The following is a 24009-nucleotide window of genomic DNA, read 5'->3' as shown; positions in this document are numbered from 1 at the left end:
GAGTTCAGAGCGGACCACAGCCGGTGTGTTGCACTTTGTGTTTCCGTCCATTTCTATTAAGTTGAAGAGGAGTGTTTACTGGAGGTCTGTGGCGGTGTATGTGGAGGTGTGGAGGAGATGGTTCCTTCAGCAGGATGAACTGGAGGAAAGTCGTGTCCAGGTTCGTCTCCTGTTGTCTGTTACTGGCCCTGTCTGTCTCTGCAGAGGTAAGCAAGCCTATATAAAGCTGTTTACGATTTGTCATTTAGCCTGGAACAGTCTTTATTAAACCCAAACAAACGCTATTCATAGTGAAAGTTATTGTATGGGTCTGTCATTTAATCCTTCAAAACGACGTCTCTTGTAAATAACTTTGTAATCTGGAACTCATAATTTGAAAAAATAGAAATATATATATAGGCGGTTGAATGTTGAATATCCTACCATAAGTCTTACAGACCTGCACTGTGTATGAACAAATTGAATAAAATGTTTCAGAATCAGAAATGTGATGGTAATGTCTGTGCATCAGATCACTCTGTATTAACATGGAATGAAAAACAGTAGACAGTAGAAAAGGGTGATATAATGAAATCAGTAAGATAATGTAAAGTGAGAAGGGACTGTGCACTGTAATAATGATAATAATAATAATAATAATAATAATATGTTAACTCTATATACTACACAGAAGATATACAATGCTAGTGCTGTAGTGGAAGGTAAATAGAAATTAAAAAGTGTAAAAGTAAGATATGTATTGTTGGTTTGTCAGGTTTTGTGTGTGTAAAGAGAAAACATTAATGCATGAATTACAAACCATGTTTTCCTGTTTGTGTATGTGCAGTGTGTTAATACTGTCAGCTACAAGGTGTTTGACAGTGTTCACGTGTAAAATGGTAATCTATAATATCATCTCAAATGATGATAGTACAGAGGAAACAGAACAAGAAATGTCCAAATGTGTATAGACTGCATTGTATTTGTATCAGTCTATCTATTCTTCCAATTTTATTTATTTTTGTCATTCTTTAATTAAAGGGTTGGCCGGTTCGCTTTATATTAGCAGGAGGTCAAAGTCTACTGTCCTTTTTCATTTATATCACATCACTGTAGATAAGTGTGACAGTTAAACGTCACAGTTTAACAGCCCGTTCTAACCAGGTCAGCCCAGGTGCTTTACAGACATTTAAACTCATTTACAATCCTTCAAAAAAAAAAATACAGACTACGAGACAACACGCTTCCAGCACAGTTTCATTTTCTGGTTTGGGGGCCCTCTGGTGGCCCTGGGTCCCCAAGCAGCTTCTGTTTATCTATCAGCACATGAAAGCAGAATATGCCACATTGAAAGGAGAGATATGGACTTTTACTGCATTTACTGATTCATTTGTTGTTACCATTGTAACAGCTCCTGTATGCCACACTGTGGCATACTGCATACTCAGTGAATTCGTCCGCAATGAAATGAAATTTCCCTTTGACTTTTAATCTTGTCTTGTTCACCTGAAGGCTTCACTCCTTATCTATCTGCAGTCGTTGACAACAGTATATATACCATACTGTATGATGTGGTCATTCAGTGGAAGCTAAACAAATTACAACAAAAGCAGAGCAGCAACTAAACAAAGTCTTGGAGGAGAGAGAACAATGAGCCTCAGCAGAACTCCACCCATAGTGCTGCTGTAGACAACGCTCCATCAACATGAAACATTCATTCCTTGCTGGCTGGAGTTGAGAGTTGGCTCTGAACAGTTTGTAGCTTGCTCATAAGAGGAGAAAGTCAACTGTAGTCATTTTGGTTTCACCTCAGTTATGGATTCCAGTGGAGACCCAGTTTCACACCAAAATGTATCAAAACATAACAAAAGAATCAATAGAAACTACTTCATCCATATGCTAAGCAGATACCAATATAAACACCGTCTCCATCTGTGTTTGGTCTTAATCATATGCATACTGTAGGTGTAGACATTAAAAAGATCTGAGAACAGGAAACTCATTGTGAATGAACCCATCGTTCAGAGTTATTCAGTGGCAATCCACTCTCACTTAGTCATGACCACAGCTGATTAAAAGTAGGCATGTTTAGTTTAAAACAATTCAACATCATGGTTCCAGGATCTACCTGTGATCACAGTTTGTTCTGTGGCATGAAAACACAGCTTTGCAATGAAATGAACACATGCAGGTTGTGCAACAGTATCTGTTGAATATTCCTCTGGATTCTGCTTCTAGTCATGGCTGTAAACTCATGACTATGTTTTCCCTTTACAGGTCTCTGAGGATGGATTCTTGAATACTCTGCAGAGTGCAGGTACATATGGTTTTCTTTATTTCTATTTTGGGGGAATGTGAATAGTTACATGAAATTGAATGAAATATGTAGTTGAAGGGCTGCAAATTATTATTTTAAGTATGAATGAATCTATTGGTTTGGTTTTGATTACATGATTATTGCATTTAGAAATGAACTACAATAGTCAAAAATATATATCATAACATCCTCAAGCCCAACATACCATCTTTGAATTCTTTATTTAGTCCAAGCAAATCCATCAATATTCAATGTACTATAACATAAAACACAGAAAGGCTGCACATCATTAAATGAGCAAATGTTTTGCTTGATAAATGACTCAAACATTTAGAGTCCATGTTTAACTTTAGCAGCACACTGTGCAGCAGTTCATGTTAATCAGAACACACTGAGATAAAAACACAGAATCACTTTTCATGTAAATCACCTAGTGATTTCTATTCTTCTCTTGTGATCTCTATTTTTTATTGTGTATATTTATATTTTATTGATAGTGTAAGAAATGTGCAAATTGTGTAAAAACACTTTCCATTAGAAAATACAGTAAGCTTTGTATCTCTCTACAGAACAGTGTATTGTACAGGAAGGAGTGCAACAGGAACATTTTCAGTGTGTAAAGAGTTTTGAAGGTGTGAACTCAGTATTTAAGCATGTAGGTATCTAATTGGGGGAAAAAATGTAAAATTGTTGGTAATCAATCATACAATAAACAGTTTTGTATCTTGAACAGAACACTGGCATCTAGCTGAACATGAGCATGTAGAGAGGTGCTAATGATTGGGTTTGAATGAAAGCTTGGATCTTCTACTCCTGGTAACATTAAAGTTCTATCAACCTCATCTCATACATCAGACAGTAGAAAGATATCTATGGGAATAAGATGTGAATATGGGTATTTGCATGAGATGATTTAAACTTTGCTAATAACATTAAGAGGAGCTTTGATTCCGTGTGTGGATACTCATTGACTGCTATCGGTTGCCATTTGACTCGATATAATGACTAATGAAGATCTAAATTGCACTGCTGGGAAACACCCTACATTTACATGCTGGTGATAATAGAAGATAAGGTTGAGCCTGATTTATATTTTTGTTATTGTTTATGGATTTGTGCTATATTGCAGAGAAGACATTGTAGAGACATTTGTGTTTTTTTTTTCTTGTAGTTTTCAAAAAGACATGTTGATGCAAGAGTGCAAGAATATGAGTGTCAAGATTTAAGATTTTTTATTGTTACATCTCATTACACATGAAAGTAAAGATCTTGTGTTACCCATATTGACACACTAGAACATGAAGACACTACAGAGCCTTCACGTATAAGTTCTCTTACTGCTGAATATTGACAGTGAACTCAGGAGCAAGATTTTCTTTTGTGTCATTTGACTGACTATAGAGGCCCCACCCACAATGGATAGCACTGTTCTATATAACAGCACACTTCTAACTTTGTGTTTGGTCCTTTATGCATTCCATGTATTCTCACCCCAGGTCAAACTGTTCCTGGTCTTATCCTGCCATAATTACCAATATCCCTTACTCTAACCAGACAGTCTCCATTTGCATCCTACAGTATAGCCTTTATTCTCTTCTTCTTTTTTTTCTTTTCAGCCCTCCCTATCTCATCACCTCAGGTCTTTACTCTCTCCCTTCCAGTCACAGCATGTCTGAATACTGTAACTGTGGTTTATAGTTCTGCTTCCACCAGCAGCAGGAGTCTGTGTATCCATCCTGTACCTATCGCTTACAGTCACAGTTAAAGCAGCAGAACTTCTGTAGATGACTCATTTTCATGCTTCACGACATGAAGTAACAAGGCTGCACCACTAATGAAAACAAATCCTCACTCACTTCATATCTGTCAGATACACCCACTGTAAAAAAATGAATGCGTTAACTGTTGAGTTGACAATGTTTGTCAGAAAATCTATATGCCTGTATGATGTGTAATTTACTATAAGATTCTGATCTCTTGTGTGTTTCTGTGTGTGTGTGTGTGTGTGTGTGTGTGTGTGTGTGTGTGTGTGTGTGTGTGCAGCCACATAGAGTCTCCACAGGAAGCAGTTATATAGATCAGTTTTACAGATGGCAGTGCTTCTGGTTGCTATTAACTGTTTTCATTGCCTCTCACCCACAGCATTGTCTTGTTAAACCACCATCTGCCCACCAGATGAATGTGTGTGTCGACTCATGTTTGACATGTACTCCAGCTTCATACAACTTGTGTTTACCAATCAAATCAAACCTGACCTCATAACATGAAGACCAGTTCTGGCTTGTGATCCCACTGATTAAGTGTGGAAAAAGTCAGCCAGAATGTCTAATAGAAATAATAAAGATCTTAATGCAGAAACAGTCAGAGAGTGACACCATGGCTGACTTATGGGATCGTCCACAGTATGATCAAGTCTAAACATTTCTCTAGTATTGTAAAATGAATGCTGCAACACATTCTGACCATTGCAGAGCTCTAAAATTGAACACAAGAGAGAGAGGAATTGTGAATGTGATGAGGAGTGTAGTCATGTGAGATCTCTTTGAAGACCAGAGGCCTGTACTACGAAGCTTGATTAACATACCCAGGATATCTCTCCGTTACCTGGGTTGATTTACCCAGACATTCGCAATCTAGGATTAGCGGTACTACGAAACTGGTTATCAACTCGGTAATTGAACCCAGGGTTTTCCAATCTGGATCTCTGCGCGCTCACATAAAGGGGAGGTGTTTGCAGCATCTGACCAATCACAAACATGCAGAAACCCTGCAGAGCAGCCTACTTTACCATGGAGGAGCAGACAAATATTCTTCAACAATATGAAGAATTCAAACACATCATCCAGGCCAAAAGCAACACTGTTGATGCAGCAAAAGCCAGGAAGGAATGCTGGCAGAAAATTGCCGACTCTGTTAATGTTTAAATTCATGAGATCATACAATAGGCTATTAATTTATCAGACAATTTTAACGGACAGCACTCTGATCATTCAATGTCACTTTATTACGGCACAGACGTTTCAGGCAGAGCGCTTCCTCAGTGCCCTTCCTTTCATAGAGACATTAAGTTAGTTTAATATTCAACATTCAAAATACAAACCTATTATGCGCTTCAACCATTTGAGTGAATGATGTCAAACCAACTGTATAACAGACTAATATCCCTCATGTGCCACAAGGATTATTTTTTAAATATATATTTTGGTCAATTAAAAAATTGCATCTATCCCTAAAAACTCTTTCTCTATAAGCGCTCCTCTCACGATCCTCGCACCAATGTTGACAGGATCTTTTAAGAATGGGCAGGTCATTTTCTAAGAGAACTGATTGGTCAGGAGGTGGTGCTTTTGTACTCATTGATCTCTTATCCAGAACATAACCTGCTCTGGAGCAGGTTAGCCGTTCAGCACAAGTTACCATGGTGATTTACCCCGGTAAGAAGTGAACCAGCTTCGTAGTACGGAAAACCCAGGGTTAACCCTGAAGTTATCTCGATAAGAGAAAATCCAGTTTCGTAGTACAGGCCTCTGGTCAAGAGCTCAGCAGCCGCAACTCTTGTAAATGATCCAGATATGTTTTGCCAATACTAGTGACAAGGGAATTACTAGGAACTAGGACTAGGAAATAGTCTAGACAGGATGAAATAAAAGCATGAATAATCATCTCCGTTTAAGCGTTAGAAACAGTAGGCCTGCATTTAGCTCTAATCTTCAACTGGAAATAAAGGTAACAAATCAAACATGTCAAATGCTGGCCCAGAGACAATGTTCTCTGGTCTAAACTGACAACAAGATTTCTGACTGAAGATTTAACAGATGAAGAGAAGGTACCAACACTTCCCTGGAAGAAGACTGTCAGCAGTTATGATTAACAATCTCTGCTATATTAGCATTAAGCTATAGAATCATCATCCAACCAATGTATATCGCATTTAGACGATCTGATCCTGACCACATTGTCGTATTTTGATAGTTTAAAGAGATGTATAATTGTATGTGTAGTACTCCAGGGTAGAGGAGGTCCATTTTTGTTTCTCTTTGAGTAGCTTTAAGGTAATTCAAGTCACATTCCACTCTGTCTGACAGTAAATATTGTGTTCTAGTTTATCACTATAATATTATGGTTTAACCTAGTGAAATGTTCAAACTAAAACTCACTGTATTTTATTGCTGCACCGTTTCATCAAAAAGAAATATAATATATGCTTGTTGCATTAAAGGTGTTTTGGGGCACTTTGAGATCGCCAAGTTGTTGGGGTTTAAGTGATGTTTGACTGCACAGCATGAGGTTGTAATAACCAACATACTGCTGGACCAGTGGGTAAACAAGTAAAAAAGCATCTGTCATGAAAAAGGCAGATCAGAAAACTTCCAATAACAGAGCATATAGAGAAATAATGGGGTTAAAATGCAAATCAGAATTTGATTATACACCATGATGAAGGAAACTGAAATGGTTCAATAGGAACCAATAGAGATCTCCCATTGTACACTATTTAAGATAAACAGCAAATAATGAGCGTTAGTAACATTGACATTGACACACACACACACACACACACACACACACATACGCAGGTACTCTGCAGCTGCTTAGGTGACAGACTATATGACTTAGCAAAGAAGTCCACACAGACAAATACTATACACAGACAGTGAAAATCAAACATGTTGATTTTCACTTGAGATGATCCTGCATGTGTTTACTACACTACACAGACAGTTACACTCACAGAAACTAACACTGCACTACTTTTCTCTGGTTATTGTTCAATTTAGTACAAATAAGAAGCACTTCCCAAATTTCCTCCAAATACACACACAATACACAATAAATGCACAACTGTAGTCTACATGTGCAACACATTATAGCACAATAAACCTTTTTTGTGAGTTCAGTTTAAACAAGAGGTAAAATAAGTAAGAAGTAGTATAAAGCTATTACTAATATAAAGTATCAGCTCCTTGAGGTACATAATAAATACATAAGTATACATACTATCACTATTCTTAGTGGCTCTCCAGTAGCTAAAAATGTCATTTTTGTCCTGAGAGCAGGGCTGGAGGAAAGGTCATGGGGTCACTAAAGTCACATGGGTTTATGCATGAATGTGCTCATCTAATTTCAGAGATATCTTGTGTTTGAAGTTCACATTTCTGGTCAGAAGGCTCCACTGTGCTTTGATTTATCCTCCTTTAAGAGACATTTGTCTTGTGCTGTGTTACTTATATGACAAAATGAACAACAAAGAACCATGGGCATGGTTACAAGATTTGGTCTTTTCAGGATTTTCAATCTTTTTGTAAATCTTAAAAGCTCATTGTTTTGTTGTTCATGTAATATCATCTATGAAAACTGTATGATTGACTGACTGATGGTCTGTGTCTGCAGCTCTCCTCTCTTGTTCAGAGGGCTTTACAGAGCTGGGCTACTACAATGGCACAGTTTCTCACACAGATTCAGGCTCCCCCTGCCTTAAGTGGACTGACTTTCCAGACTATATGCAGCAGTACCCAGGCAGAGGACTAGGGGATCACAACTTCTGCCGAAACCCAGACAGAGAGGCCAACCCCTGGTGCTTCTTCAGGCAGAGCTCTGGTGCCATTGGCTGGGCCTACTGCGACTGCCACCAGGGTGAGTTGAGAGTGCATGGATGGATGGATGGATGGCTAGATGCATGGATCAACCACAACTGGTCGAGGCAGATGTTCTCCCACTCTGAGTCTGGTTCTGCCTGAGGTTTCTTCCTGTTAAAAGGGAGTTTTTTCTTGCCACTGTTGTTCATGTGGGAATGTTGAGTCTCTTTAAAGTTAAACCTGAAGAGTTCGGTTTAGAACCTGCTCTATGTGGAAAGTGCCTTGAGATAACTTTGTTGTGATTTGGAGTTATACAAATAAAGATTGATTGAGTGATTGATTGATTGATTGATTGATTGATTGATTGATTGATGGACTGATGGATGGATAGATGGATGGATGGATGGATGGATGGATGGATAGATGGATGGATGGATCCAGGTACCTTTTACATAGAGGCCCCCTTTAAGACAGTGCCTTATATTCAGGTAACAAAACTAGATCCACCTAAAGACCCTGATCATGTTGGTAGATATTGTGCTTTAACTGTGAGTATTGTCATATTCCTAAACACATTTTCAGTTGAATTCACATAAACACTTGGTTCACAGTAAGGATTTTCTGAGGTTTGCATGTTTTTGGGGCCCCTCATGTTTAGGTTCATTGGGAAGTTGCTCACTTTGCATGTATTCAGTGTGATGTGATGACTCATTAAACAGGAACTCCACACAAATTAAGTATTAATGTGTGAAGCATAGATTCTTGATGGCATATTATGCTGATAAAGGTCTATTTTTCCAATAAACATATTGTATTGGGGGGGGGCGGGGGCGGGGTCTTGGGATCATTGCAGGAGGTCAGGCTTGTTTCAATGACAGGAGTGTAGCCAAATACCCACAATGAGAAGGAACCTATTGTTTTGACAGAAGGCGTGGTGTATGGTTCAGGATCTACCAAATGACCATATTTCTATAGCTAAAGGGAACACAGTCTGCTGTGATGAGGGCGGGGCAAATGGCCCACTATTAAGACGGGACCTATGCTTCCATTGTCCATGACAGACACAGAACCTAATGTGATATTCAAAAGGCACGACATGGGGAGTGGCCTGTTGTTTACTTTTTGACACGGGCGAGGCCAAGTGTCCATCACAGACAGCAGGACAGCAGGTTTATGTGTAAGAGAGTGCAATGGTCCCCCCCCCCTTTTATTCTGTCTTGATCAACCAAACTGTTTGAGGAGTGAAGGGTGAAGGTTGCTGGGAAAAAATAACATGGCCATGGTGCTGCATGCCACAGGATATTGAATTGGTACAGCCTCCACTGGTTGGGAAGGGCCTGTGGGAAGGTGCAATAAAGTGTATTGAATGTGTGACAGTGACATTCAATACACTTAACATACATACAGTAAACTTCATTAACAGCCACTGTTGCAACTTACAGTTTTAACCTACAATGTCCCCTTGGAATGGCTATGTTGTGTCCTGTCTCTGTCACATCTGCTCCAGACAATCTGTCACCATTTTAGCTGTTATGTCAATGACAAACTCACTGATTTAAGGTGTCAAAGCATTTAATTTCATAGGTTGGAACAGGTTTACCCATGGGAATTCTTACTGTGTTATTTGCAGGTGCAGCCAGATTGGTAGGGGGCCCATCAAGCAATAGCGGGCGTCTGGAGGTGTACCTGAATGGCCAGTGGGGGGCAGTATGTGACACACACTGGACTGACCGTGATGCCAGTGTCATATGCAGACAGCTTGGACTGGGGTAAGAGCAGTCTCACACACTTAGACTGTGTTTCTGATACTCAATACTCAATCCAGATTTAAAATAAAAAACCCTGCATGGACCTGTTACACAGATATAAAACACACCCTGCAAGACCAGACTAGCTTTATCAGGGTCACTAATTGCCCACTTCTTAATGTGTCTGCTACACTTTATGTTTACTGTGTTTAGCATGTTTAGGCTTTGACCAACTAAGACAAATGACTAATAATATGTTATTAATGCACATCAGGCATGCTTTAACTGGGTAACAATGTAATGATTCCTGTAACTTAATTTGTCTTTTAAGTTTTTTCTGTAGCTGCATTTAGGACTCATGTTTCTTGTGTTGTGTTTTTGTTGACTGAATTAGCTGTAAATACTGCTATAAAACTATAAACCATGAGGGTGCAGTTTGCATTAAAGCTGTCACTTAAAGTATAGTACAATAATGCTTGTCCTTCAAGGAATAAAAGGAAAAGGGAATAGTGCAAAACTAAAAGAGTCTGAAAACACTACTAAGTAGTAAATACTACTAAGCCTAAATATGGAGCTTCAATCAGAACTGCAATCATCATTTTTTAACGTTAAAGTTCTCTGAGTGATGTCCTTATGTAGGATTTCCATTGCCTTGTATAATGTTTACTTAGTGGCTAGGAGCCTGCATGTGTGTTTAAAAGAAGAGATTGGCCCTTATCATCTCCTCTATGAATCTGTACTGTCCCGACAGTGAGATAGGTACAGCCCTGCAGCATTCTTACTTCGGTCCTGGTTCCATTTTCCACTATGAGTGTCTGGGTTGCCGTGGTAATGAGAATTCCCTGCTGGAGTGCCGGAATAGGAAATTTATAACTGGTGACTGTAACCATGGGAACGAAGCAGGGCTAATTTGTGCTGAACCTGAAGGTGAGACTGGGGTGTTAATTTGTTACATGTGTATATTGTGGAGAAATGATATCTGCATGCAATTCTGGATACATTAAAACATATGTACTTGTTCTCATTGACATTGGTCGTATCTTTTAGAATAGTCTCCAAACCTCTTGTTCTGACACTCATCAACACTTGAGAACATAGCAACATAATCCAACCAAAAGTAACCAGTAACTGCTCATAATTAGTAGGTTACCACTGCTCAAAACTTCTACAGCCCAATACAAAATCCCAGTGAATATGCAAAAGTAAGCAGATATAAGTCAGCAAAATGATGCTTCATCTCAGAGTGACAGAACACGGGCCTCCATGGCCTGTGAAGATAGTGTAATAGATATAATGAGAGTGTCTCTGTTCTGACATATAATTGAGATGCACATACAGTACATGGCTCACAGCTGACAGTTAAAAGTGTCTGCCCACCAGCGCACACACCTGGGTTTAGTCTCTGGCAAAAGACAGAACCACTGCAGCAGCCATTCTATAGAGATAACTTTTGAACATCTATTTTTGGAAAATATAAACTGACTGAAATGAATCTGGTCAAACGGACTCCTGGCCAAGAGAACATTTTGACTGTCTTTCTCAGTTCGCTGGGACGCCTGGAGGACGCCTTGCCAAGAGGAATAAAAAATCAATAAATTACTGAGTTGCTTTGCCTTAAGGCTTAATGCTACCCAACAAGTTATATCAGCATTAATGGATTTTTGGCAGTGATGTAGGTCCCATGGGTATTTAAATGTATTTGAACTGAGCTAAACGTGTCTCAAAAACGTGTATTATTTTTTTAATTACTTTTGTGTATTACTTTTGTTTCTTTAACTTTTGTTTCTTAGGCACTGGAATCCCTGTAAGATTGGTGGGAGGCCTTGAGAACTTTGAGGGCCGTGTTGAGGTGTACCATAATGGCAGGTGGGGAACCATTTGTGATGACCAGTGGGATGACACTAATGCTGAGGTGGTGTGCCGACAGTTGGGCCTAGGGTAAGAAACAACTGCTACTACACAAAGATTGCTAGGATCCAACTCCCAGATATAAAACCTTCTCTATGCATGTCTAAATATATGAAATACTTTAAAGAATCATAGTCATCCTAATATCACACTTATTAGAATAAAAGAAATCTGTCAGATATTTGCCAGGGTTACCATTTTGTGGCAGTCAAAGAAACAGATACAATAATTTCAACTGTGATTTCATATGTTAATGGATCATGGATTCATGTATGACAGGAAACAACAGGTTTATTTGATTTATTAGATTAATTGATGATGATGATGATAATTATCAATAAATAAATACATCAAAATTATTCTCCTCTACTTGATGAATAGCAGTATATGTTTGTGTTTGAGTCCTGTGAGTTTATCATTCTAAACCTTAACCCAACATCCAATACAAATAGATTAGCTTTAGTAGGGTATTATATAACTGGGCATCTCCTGCTGTCAGTAAACTATTCATTCCTCTGTTCTAACAACTATATTTAACATTGTGACACATTTATGTTAAGACACACAATTGGACGTTTCCCTCTGGGTGCCTGATTTTATGATGATTTTATCAAACTTTCCCCACAATGTGAACCTAATATAAACATCAGGTGTATCTACATACAATGTACTGTTGTAGCCTGGCTTTGTGTTACCATTAAAAGATTATGTTTCTTTGTCTTAACTATCAGAGGTGTGGCCAAGGCATGGACATGGGCCCACTTTGGCCAGGGTTCTGGTCCTATCTTCTTGGATGGGATTCGGTGTACAGGCAATGAGCTCTCTCTGGAGGAGTGTCCTCATAACAACTGGGGGCAACACAACTGTGACCACATGGAAGACGCTGGGGTCTCCTGCAACCCATACACAGGTCAGAGCCAGGAGAGGAAACATTAACTATATATTAACTCACACACACACATGCATACACAGTGGGAAGCAACTGGCCTTTAGTAAAACTAACAGCAAGAAAATGACTCATGTGATTATGTAAGCTGGAATCCTCTACTATTAATTATCACTGTAATCAATAGAAATGCTGAGTCAAAGACAACTGTACTTACTATAGACACTGAAAATCTCTTTTCATTTTGACTAACTGGTGGTGGTGGGTAATCCCAGGCATTTAAGGCTTCACTATACTTATACGAAACAAATGATTTAATAGAAATGCTTGCTATCATCACTTCCTCCTGGCTGCATCCCACTGCCTCCCCAATATCTTTTCAAGAATTCTGCATTTCATTGCCTAAATGCTATGAATCATAAAAACTGTGATAATGGTGCACATTTTCAGACCATCGCACCTCAAAGACATCCATTGTATACTTATTGTACATATCAAAAGTGACAAAAGGGAAGAAAAACACAGCTTGAGAGAGAAGTTTTCAGAAAGTTACAGGTCCTTTGCTACATTTCTACTACTTTTTCTGTAAATGGTAGTCTGTTTAATTACAGCTCTCGTAATATTTGGATAGCATACTTACAGGATTAGTGCAGTGCCCGTTCAAAATATACCTTTACAGAACGCTTGACCTCCAGCTGCTACTTCAACATATAGAAAAGTACAGTTGATGTGAGGTGTGAATTAGTATAAACACAAATAACATGAAAGAAATGAACAATTTTTATACACCGATTATATAAATAGGCTACATATTCTAATAGTAAATCCATGTTCTTTTCTCATTTCAAATAAAATAAGGGCTTCATTTAAAAATAAAATCCTGTGCATCCTAAAACAAAGTGGATCTATCATATTGGGCTCTTAGATCGGTCCTATATTCTGTGTCTTTAGTTCAGATTTGAGTGAGTATGTTTGCTGATTTTTCCATGGTTTCGCAGCATATGATACAAACTGGTATTGAACTGCCTGTGGAAATATTTGTTTCATTTTACGCTCTTAACAGTGATTGTGCATTGGGCTTTGAGCGCTTTTCGTTAAATGTTCTGCTAAAGCTATACTTTCTGTCTAGACACTGGGTCAGTGTGCTCCCTTGCTTTGCGGTCTACTTTTCTCTCTGTGGAGCACTTTCCTCTGACTTGTGTCATGTCTCGTTTTGGTCTCTATCTGTCAGTCAGGAGTCAGTCAGCAGAGCTCTGAAGCTCAGAGTGGAGCAGCTGACTGATCGCTGGTGTATTCAAAGTTAATTAATATTAAATGTATCATCTGTACAAATTGCACCAAATTCAACACAATACTCCCGATTGATCGGATGAAAGGTTCAAGAGTTACACAAAGGACACAATATACATACAGACAGAGATTCCTTGTTTTATATAGACAATATGCAGACAGTATGCAGCAGGGCAGGACCAACAGGTGCACTGTTACCTTTGTGGTAACAGATTTGTCCAGAGGTACACACCTGGTACAAGAGCTGTTCAGCGGGTGGGAGCTGGTCTATTGCCAGTCTTTTGTACGCTGTGATCAATTCTGTCCACCTCCTACTGTCAGTGTGGCCCTACCATTCATTTTATTAAGTTTAAACGTGAAAGAAAATCAATATTAGTACCATGTGTTCCATTGTTGTTTGTTCCACCACTGCACTCATCCACTAAACTAGATTAAGGGCATTTGTCCAAGTGTTGCCTTTTTTGTGTATATCCAAAACTGGAATTTAAAATCAAGTTAGAATCAATTCGGTGTACAAAGTGTCCAACAAACATCCTCAGACTATATTTCTACCACCATGTTTCACTCATTCTCTCTCCTGTTCTTCTCCTTACATACACCCATCTGTTACTGCCATAAATCTTAAACTTGGATTCATCAGTACACATGACTTTATTTCCAGTGAATTTCTTTGTTCACCCCAAGTGTTTGGCCATGTTTCCTCCCATGAGAAGTGGTTTGGAACCAGCTACTCGTCCTCTGAGACCACTAACACACAGTCTTCTTTTGACTGTACTTTTGCTAATTTGGAGTCTTTAGTTTTTTATTATTTTATTATTTAGCACATTCTGTATCTGTGGTGAAGTTGCTTTTCTATCTTTCAGCTTGATATGTTGCTCTTCCGATGATCTGGTCACTTTGGTACTGCCTGATCATGCTTTGGATACAACTGATCCAGTTTCTGCTAAGTTTTAGAGTTCCATGCACTGCCTCCTTAGAAACCTTAGCCTGATTTATGCTCGTCGCTCCAACACCGTCGTTGTCCTTTCGAAGTTCTGCGTCGAGGGAACGCGTTGCTAGGGTGTGTGACTGTGTGTGTGTGTGTGTGTGTGTGTGTGTGTGTGTGTGGTCAGAGGAGTCTCTATCTGTATCCTTGTTTATCTTCCGGTCATAGTAGCATGTAGCATTGCGCTATGTGTGCTAATAACAGAAAACACATACCTTTTGTTCATTATTAATAAATACTGTAAAGCAACTGCCGGAGGAACTGATGCTTTGAGCGGACCAATCACAGCCCTTGCAGTCCACGTTGCCGTGACGCGTAGTTAGGATTTTTTGGAGGTGCACGTCAGGCTACAGCGTAGAGGTCTGCGTCGACGCAGAGGGCTACAAGTAGCTACGCCGTTGGTCCGACGCAGAAGCATAAATCAGGCTTTAGCCTTATGGAATATTATATCATTCAAAAAGGTGTACTTGAAAACAGGGTTTTGTACATTTTTGTTTGTATCCGTAAGTTTAATTTTGTCATAGACACAGAAGACAAAATGTACTAGTAAGTCTACAAAACTAAGCTTACAGATACAAACTTCAATGCACAGATTTGCAAAACTACAGTTACGGATACAAACATAAATGTACAAGTTTACAAAACTACTGTTACAGGTACAAAACCCTGTTTTCAAGTACGCCTATATGAATGATATAATCCATGTAGCCTAGCCATAATTTGATGCTGATAAAGCACCTCTTTTCCTCAATTTGACTTGTAACACTTTGTCTTTGTTCTGATGCCATGTTTCCCACTATCACAATGCTACATTGTAAGCGATGATCTAGTGGAAGCTTGAGACACGGCAATGTCTATATGGCTCAAGTGAGCAGTGACCAGGTGAGCACTGGCTGCAAATTAGATTAGTTAAGCCTCTGATAGGTAGATAGGTAGAGTGCCATCTGAATACTTGCTTCAATGGAAATGATACAACTAAAGGAAATTAACCTTTTGTACAAAGGAGTAAAGTTACTCAATGCCACAAATTTGTTTAAATTTGATTGCTGAAATAAAAATAGTGCCAAATCTCAAATATTTCTTCCTCATTTTAAATGAATACTTCTTGTGTTCCAGATTCCTCAAAATTTCTGATTATTTCCAGGTTTATGTGAAAATATCAGATTTTCAATGTGGACCCCACTGTATATGGGGAATGTAACAGAGCTGATAGGGACCATAAACTCAGACGCTGAAAACAGATGAGAACTGTATCCTTGTGTGTGGCTGCAGATGGTGCAGTTCGTCTGGTGGGGGCCGACAGTCCCTGGCAGGGCCGTGTGGAGATTTACCACCAGGGCGAATGGGGCACTGTGTGTGATGACAACTGGACCAAGCTCAACGCCCAGGTAGTGTGTAGACAGCTGGGCTTCAGGTCAGTGCAGCACTATATCTTAGTCTCTATAGAACACCTCTGTGCTATAGGATGTTCTACCAATCTGACAGTCATGTGCTATCATGTTTGAAGATGTTCCATGATGTTCAGTTGTGTTTATTGAGCCATTTTTGACTGAATGGTCATTCTTCAAGGTGAGGCTAAAAGCCTTTTTGTACAGGGATTACACACAATATCTTGTGTTTAAAGACTGTGTAAAGTGAATTCAGACATTTTCTTCTAAACACATTAAATAGGTCATAAATGTATTTCTAAAAAGGTGTAAAAAGCATTTCAACCATTTAGATTTGAATTGTGGAGCTAGGCTTCACAAACTGTGTTTCAAGAATTCTGTGTTCATGATTTAGTGGGCGGGTCTGAAAATCACCACCGCGTTAGTATAAACCCACCCCTGCTGCTGTAGAGGTATAAATACATTCAGTTACTACTACTACTACAGTCTACAGTTAGCCAGTTAGCTGAGTTAGCCACCGAGTTAACAGCAGAAAGCTCTCAGACTTTAGCATCCATGTTTCTGGTAGAGGTGGTGACTTTGATTGACAGGTCACACTTGGTAGGGGGCGGAGTTTCAGCGGACTCGGCTGGCACTCCCACAGCGTTTGGGAGAAGAGAAGAGTTTTACGCAACTTTGAAGCCTAATTTAATATATTTGGCGATTCTTTAATCATTCAAATTTGGCATTGTGGTTAACAACACACTTTTCTGTGGTATGTCAAACTTAGGCCACATATTTATTCTTACTTTACACTGACTTTAAGTGGAAAATTTGATAAGGCAGCATTTAGGATAACCACTGTAAATAGTGTAATCTTCTAGGGACCATGAGTATCACAGGAAATTCCATAGTAAATGAACCATTAGTTATACTGAATTACATGATGTTATACTTGATACCTTAATTAAATGATCAAAACTGACACACATATTTACACACATTTTTGCCCGATTCAGATACTTCACTTATTTATCATCTCCTGTAAATAGATAACAGTGTGGTGGTGTGGCATGTATAAGTGGAAATCAAGACAAATGTAATTATATTCAATCTGCAATTTATACAAAATTGCAATTTTGTTTTTTCTTTCCCTTTCCTTGGAATTTTGTTTGCACAGAAGTGTTCTTCACATATAACAAAAGTTTTGATGATGATTGTGATAATGAAAACAACCGTCCATACAGAGAGAGAGGATCTGAGCTTGTGCCTTGTCAGCAGGGGCCGAGCAGAAGTGGCTCCTGATGGGGTTTATGAAGAAGGTCAAGGACTGATCATGCTGGATGAGGTACAGTGTCTGGGAACAGAGGCTTCTCTACTGGCCTGCACTCATTCTGAGTGGCGTCAACATGACTGCTCCCACAGTGAGGATGTAGGTGTCCGCTGTGACAGGGACGGTGATACCAATGAGATACCACGCCTTTTGCCTCCTATTGGTAAGTACACACGTGGTAGGCTTTTGACAATAAAAGGCAGATTGTTGCTCTCCTTTTTGAAGCGCCCCAATTTGAAATGGTATTATTGGGCTGCCAAGTTAAAATCAGCAATGCATTATTTCTCTGCAGCTCTTTTTTCAGCTTCTATGACTATAGAATATAAATATAAATATCAGCTTCAGGGCTTCTTCTATTAGCTATATTCAGGGTTAAAAAGCTCAATATTCAGCTAGTGTTGAAAATTGAACAAACAAGGAATCATTTTCTTACAATTACAGTCTCCTATTGATAGTCTGCACATCAACACATTGGTGACCAGTGTTGGGCAAGATATTGAAAATGAGGAATTAGTTACATTTACTTATTTACTTCTCTCGAAAGTAAATAAGTAAATCTAATTGCTGCATATAAAAGGTAATTAGTTAATAGGGAAATTACTTTATTGTTACCATTAGCAGCATGTTTAGACTGTGATGATTGTCAAGCATCTCTGCAGTGAGGAAACAGGTACATTCATTCATTGTTTATGTACAGAGAGTGTGGTTGAATGTATAAGCCTTATGATTGGAAAGGAAGTTCCTTTTTGAGCCAAACTCTTTGTTCTTTGAATGAAGACTGAAGACTTTGTTGTAACTCTGCAATCGTTGCTGCACAATGACTTTGGACTTTTACAACCCATAAGGATAATTGCACTATTATGAAAGAGAATTGACATACCTTCTATAGGAATGTGAACAAAGGAAATGGCAGCCTGTCTAGCTTTGGAGAAACTGTCTTATATCATAAAGAGGACAGACAAGTGCTAGATTTGTTTATGGAGTTACATGGATATTTAGAAACTTTTGAACTGGAAACTATGCAATTTATCTTTGCAGTGATGGGAAGGGGAGCAAATATACACACTTTTGTTTTGTATCATGTTGATGTTTACATTTAATATGGTAAAACTACAAAAAGGAAAGAACCAACACTCCTCAGGATATGTTGGCAGAGAAAATCTCATAGTATGAAAAACTGTCCCCCAAGACACAACATGCAGTATGTAATCCAAAATGATATTACCAGAAATGACATAAAATGGTTCGTATAATGTTTTGTTGACAGGACCTCTGGTGCGTTTGGTTGCTGGAGAGAGCAGGAAGGAGGGCAGAGTGGAGGTTTTCATTAATGGCCAGTGGGGAAGCGTATGTGATGATGGCTGGAATGATGTAAATGCAGCTGTAGTGTGCCAACAGCTGGGATTCACGTTAGTATGATTACACCTTCTCTCATAGTTTGGCTCAGGAAAGCTAGAGAAAGTCTATAATGGACTATCCAGAATGGAAAGGAGTCATCATCAGAAATCTGTCCATTTCAGTTAGAATTTTTAGCCAAGCTTGCAGCATTTACATGTTTGAATTCATGTAGAAATGTTAACTAACACCACAGTTGAAAGGGAATAGAAAGTTTAAACACAAATTCAATAAGGCTTGGTAGCCTTAAGCAAAACCAGAGCAGTAATGTGTGTTTTGTAAAAATATATCATTTAAAAGATGCAAGGGTATGAATTGTGGAATTATGTGTGTGTAGTAGGAAGAAAGAAAGAAAGAAAGAAAGAACGAAAGACAGAAAGACAGAAAGACAGAAGGACAGAAAGAAAGAAAGTAATAGGAATCTAAAAATAATTTAAAAAGTACATAATAATATAAAGTACATTTAGCAGTGATGTGTGCCTCTGTTGTTCTAGCAGTGGTGTGGCTAAAGCTCGGTCCATGGCGTACTTTGGTGAGGGTCAAGGTCCCATTCATCTGGACAATGTTCGCTGCTCTGGTAATGAATCGTCTTTAGGCCAGTGTGCCGCTGCTATGGGTAAAGATGGCCATGATTGTCGGCACAGTGAGGATGCTGGTGTTATCTGTGATTACACACTGGATCCTATGGGAGACAGCATCCTGGCAATGCATACCTGTGGCCTGAGACTCAACAACCAGCGCCGTCGACGTAGGATCATAGGAGGAGATAAGTCACTGAGGTTAGCACTGGAATGGAATCTGTTGCTTTGGAAATGTGTAAAAGTGTTTTATAAATAAAATGTATTATTGTTATTATTATTATTATTATTGTTATTATTAGACTATACACTCACAATCATCTGAGCTGGGTTATAATATAATGAATGTGTGTGTGTGTGTGTGTGTGTGTGTGTGTGTGTGTGTGTGTGTGTGTGTGTGTGTGTGTGTGTGTGTGTGTGTGTGTGTGTGTGTGTGTGTGTGTGTGTGTGTGATTTCAGGGGAGAGTGGCCCTGGCAGGTGTCTTTGTGGCTCAGGTCTCAGTCTAGAGGTAATCATCCTCTGTGTGGAGCGTCCCTCATCAACCCCTGCTGGGTAGTGACTGCTGCCCACTGCTTCAAGAGGTAATAGACAGCACCCTCTGATGGTCACCTGCTTCCATTACAAACATAGCTAAAAACAGGATGTGTATCTGTGCAGCTATGCATTAATTAAGGATATCTGCAAATCTTGTCTTAAACATTACTTTAATTCTGCTGGAAATGATGAAACGTATATTCAGTTATATTTCAGAAACACACATGTTGAACTTGTGTACTTAAAGTTATACTTAGATATACTTAAATACTGCATATTGAAATGATATTTGGTAGATATGAAATTGTCGAAATTGTAGAAATTGTCATTACAAAAATACACTAATAGTTTATTTTTAATGAATTAACAACATAATGCAAACACACTAAGACTCTAATAGACCCATACTTTTGGTTTTGTTCTGTTATGTTGTAGTAAAATAACTACTTATTTAAAGTTCATATATTGTAATTTGTATATATAGACAGCACAAAACACATCAGTCAGTCAAATAATGATGGCCCACATAATCTTCACAAAAATGGACAAATATCGTGACAGGATTTATAAAACGTATGCGCTCTGTAAACTGCAAACATTCTTTAGTTGCACTGTTTATCCAGTACATTATATTTTGAAACTCATGATTTCACCTGGCAAATTTCACAGATATAAGATAAAATATGTCAAATCAAAACCACATTCTGTAATTATCACTAGTATTAACCACTAGATCAAATGATTATTAACCTTCTAATACTGCCTGCACATTAAATAATGGGCATTTTGGAAGACTATTATTTAAATAATCTTTTTGTAATTCCAGGTTTGGCAAAGACCCAACTCGCTATGTGTTGCGCCTGGGTGACTATCACACTGAGGAGCAGGACGACTTTGAACGTACCTTGTCCCCTGAACGCATCGTTATCCACAGAAAGTACCACAGTCAGGGGTGGGAGTACGACATCGCCCTACTGAGGCTCAAAGGCACAGAGGGTAACTGTGTGGCATTCAACCCTCACACTGGAGCAGTGTGTCTGCCAGAGTCAGGCAACAAGTGGGAGAAGAGGCCTGCTGCCTGTGTGATCACTGGCTGGGGCATCACAGGTACATTAAGTGTTTCATTATAAGATATATTACCTTTAGTTTCTCAATCAACTCATGACAGCAACTTTAAGTCCATGTAAAGTAAGAATAAATATGTGCTAGCTTGGCTGCTAGCTCGGTGGCTAACTCAGCTAACTGGCTAACTGTAGACTGTAGTAGTAGTAGTAGTGTGCTGAATGTATTTATACCTCTACAGCAGCAGGGCGGGTTTATACTAATGATTTTCAGACCCGCCCACTAAATCCTGAACACAAATCTTAAAACAGTTTGTGAAGCCTAGCTCCACAATTGAAATCTTAATGGTTGAAATGCTTAGAAATACATTTATGACCTATTTAATGTGTTTAGAAGAAAATGTCTGAATTCAATTTACACAGTCTTTAAGTGAATGTTATATCCATCTGGTATACATGCCTGTAAGCTGTGTTCTAGCTGTGGCAAAATAATGCAATGTGATGTCATCTGGCACTGGATTGGCCAGTCAAGTACATAAAAGCACACATTTGAGTATTTCTGCTGTTTACCTTGTGATCCTGGGGATAATAGATAAAATAGTTGCTTCTGTGATAACTTTCCATAGTTGCAAGATCCTGTATGTAAGTATTATAAACCACTGTGCAACATTTTGGCATCTGACAAACTCAAATTTACAGATCAGTTACTCAAGCTGGACTTAATGGATCGTACTTCATATCTCACCAATACATAAAGCAACCTGCCCCACACGTGCAGCCCCCTGTGTTTAATTCTGGGGGGAATGGCTGCTTTTTTTCTGGGACTATTTCTTCAGTAGAAATAGTTCCAATGAAAGTGTCTATGAATTATCAAACATAATCAGGATATTGTTCCTGGAAAGAGCTGTTGAATGTTTAATTATTGTCAGCAGCACAGATATTAGAAATTGCATTTGTCTCATTGTACTGAAGATGGTAGGGATAATCTCAGACACAATTTGGGTCAATTTGACCTTTTAATAATTTAATTATTTCAAAACATTTTTCAATTCAACATTTGCATTGGTATTGCATTCATCATAACTAATACTTTCTTATTACTCTCCTGGTAATCACTGCTTTTTTCCCTTGTCTGCCTCTGCTGTCAGACTCAGAGTACTCCCGCACTCTGCTACAAGCTTGGGTTCCCCTGCTTCCTGCTTGGAAATGTAAGAAGCGATATGGCGGTCGTTTCACCAGCCGCATGCTGTGTGCCGGGAGCCTATCAGAGCACAACCGTGTGGACAGTTGTCAGGGTGACAGCGGGGGTCCTCTGGTTTGCCAGGGGGAGGGGGGCCGATGGGAACTGACAGGAGTCATCTCCTGGGGTCATGGCTGTGGTAACCCGTCTTTCCCTGGAGTGTACACACGGGTTAGCAGGTTCCTGCGATGGATTGACAAAGTCATCAACAAACCCTACAAAAACTGATGATGGAGAAGAACACTAGCAGGAACAGTAGCAGTTGGTGTTTGCCTACTGTCCTTTGTGTCTGTGTCCTGCTTCCTGGACTACACCAAGAATTCAGTCTTCTGTTTCTTTATCCCCATCACTTCAAAAAGCATGTAATTGGCATTATATTGTATATTATGTGCATGATGTGGACTAATGCCAGATTGCTCTACAGTAGGAATACATGTGTTGATGCAGATTCTACATAAGTAAACGGGTGCTTACTGATGACGAGTTGTACATCTGATCCTCCCCTAATCAGCCATATATGCCTGTTTCTTGCTCCTGTTCATCTAACAAGTTGGTTATTCTAACCAGCTGCTTGCTTGCTATAGACAAGCTAGTGAATAATGGCAATCCCTTCCTGTGTGGCCATTTGTTTTATTAAACAACAAGTACAGAGTTCTGTGGATTCTGGGTTCAAAGTTTAATCTGAACATGTCTGCAGACTTTTCACAACTCCGAGTGGCTTCGTGAGAGTCTGCTATGGTAGTGGGGGGTAAGAAGCAATGAACAGTGCACACTTTCAAACAGTCTCTCCTCAGAGACTTTCATGGTGCTGTACCCAGCTGTTCACAAGGAAAGTGATGAAAATTCTTGTGTGAAAGAAAGTTCAAATTCTGCAAGTCTGCACACCTGGTCGATCACTTCATGAAAGTCACATGATTGTCCAACAATTACAAAGTTAGAGAAATAGGGTTTCAGTCGCTGTTCAAAAATCTGAGAAGCATTGCGAAGCATACTTTAGCAGTGCTTCCTTCCTGCCACTGGTGACAAACAAGGTTGCACTGCTGTACAATAATAGCCTTCATGTGGTTTGCCAGTGGAAAGCTTTTCATGTGGAGCAGCAGCAAAATAATGTTCAGTTTTACTCAATAATTACAGCTCGAGTACAGCTGTAGGAGAGCTGATCGGTAACCAACCAGGCCTCTGTTTGTTGGATGAAAGAATCAACAGGAACATATTAGTGAAACACCAGCGTGAGTCCTGTGCTGTGAGGCTGCAGTGGAAGTGAGTGTGATTATGGCTGGCCATTAGAGGTTTTCATGGGTTCAACACTGGCAGTAGCATGATGTTCCATCAATTAAGCTCAAACTAGACTGTAACTCTGACATTTTTCCATGTATGGTGCAAAATGTTTGACTCAAGGACCGTAGGTGCTCACTGGACATTTGCGAACAAGACGGAGACACCCAATGTAGTTTACATAGAGCCACGTGCACTTCCACTTGGGTATTAGACATATTTACATACAATATACCCCACCTGATGACACTGATTGTAATTTGGTCTGATTGAGTCAGGTCTCAGATAATAGTAACTCCAGTAGACATGTGAAGACCTCTACTTAAGTAGTGCCATACTAAGCTGCTCATGTAAAAAGCTGAAGGACATGCATGCCTTACAATCACACTTGCTCACCTGTAAATGAGAAGCTCATACAGGCCAGAGCCAAGTCAGAGACAGAATGACAGTGATGGGGGGGGGGGGGGGGGGGAGTCTTTCAATAATACATTTGTCTTTTATTTTTATTTATTTCATCATCATTCCAACTGTGTATC

At 39.2% G+C, this 24009-nt stretch overlaps 1 protein-coding gene across 1 annotated transcript; it reads left to right on the top strand.

Annotated features, from left to right (window-relative positions):
• si:ch211-51a6.2 (neurotrypsin) lies at positions 1–22594 on the top strand. The gene is made up of 14 exons (XM_053332907.1): positions 1–206; positions 2257–2296; positions 7688–7930; positions 9503–9641; positions 10372–10547; positions 11411–11558; positions 12260–12438; positions 15962–16103; positions 17338–17552; positions 18657–18798; positions 19282–19563; positions 19822–19944; positions 20724–21004; positions 22107–22594. Exons 1-14 carry the CDS (start codon positions 99–101, stop codon positions 22424–22426), a joined length of 2538 nt encoding a protein of 845 aa, XP_053188882.1. The 5' UTR covers positions 1–98; the 3' UTR covers positions 22427–22594.
• The last annotated feature ends 1415 nt before the right edge of the window (positions 22595–24009 follow it).

Source organism: Scomber japonicus, chromosome 14 (assembly GCF_027409825.1).
Source record: "Scomber japonicus isolate fScoJap1 chromosome 14, fScoJap1.pri, whole genome shotgun sequence".
Lineage (NCBI taxonomy): Eukaryota > Metazoa > Chordata > Actinopteri > Scombriformes > Scombridae > Scomber > Scomber japonicus.
This window is presented reverse-complemented; position numbering and strand designations above follow the sequence as displayed.

Coding starts and splice junctions, on each gene's coding strand:
- si:ch211-51a6.2 (XM_053332907.1), top strand. CDS start 99: ATGTGGAGGTGTGGAGGAGATGGTTCCTTCAGCAGGATGAACTGGAGG. Junction 9,642..10,371: donor TGCAGACAGCTTGGACTGGG/GTAAGAGCAGTC, acceptor CTGTCCCGACAG/TGAGATAGGTACAGCCCTGC. Junction 12,439..15,961: donor CTCCTGCAACCCATACACAG/GTCAGAGCCAGG, acceptor GTGTGGCTGCAG/ATGGTGCAGTTCGTCTGGTG.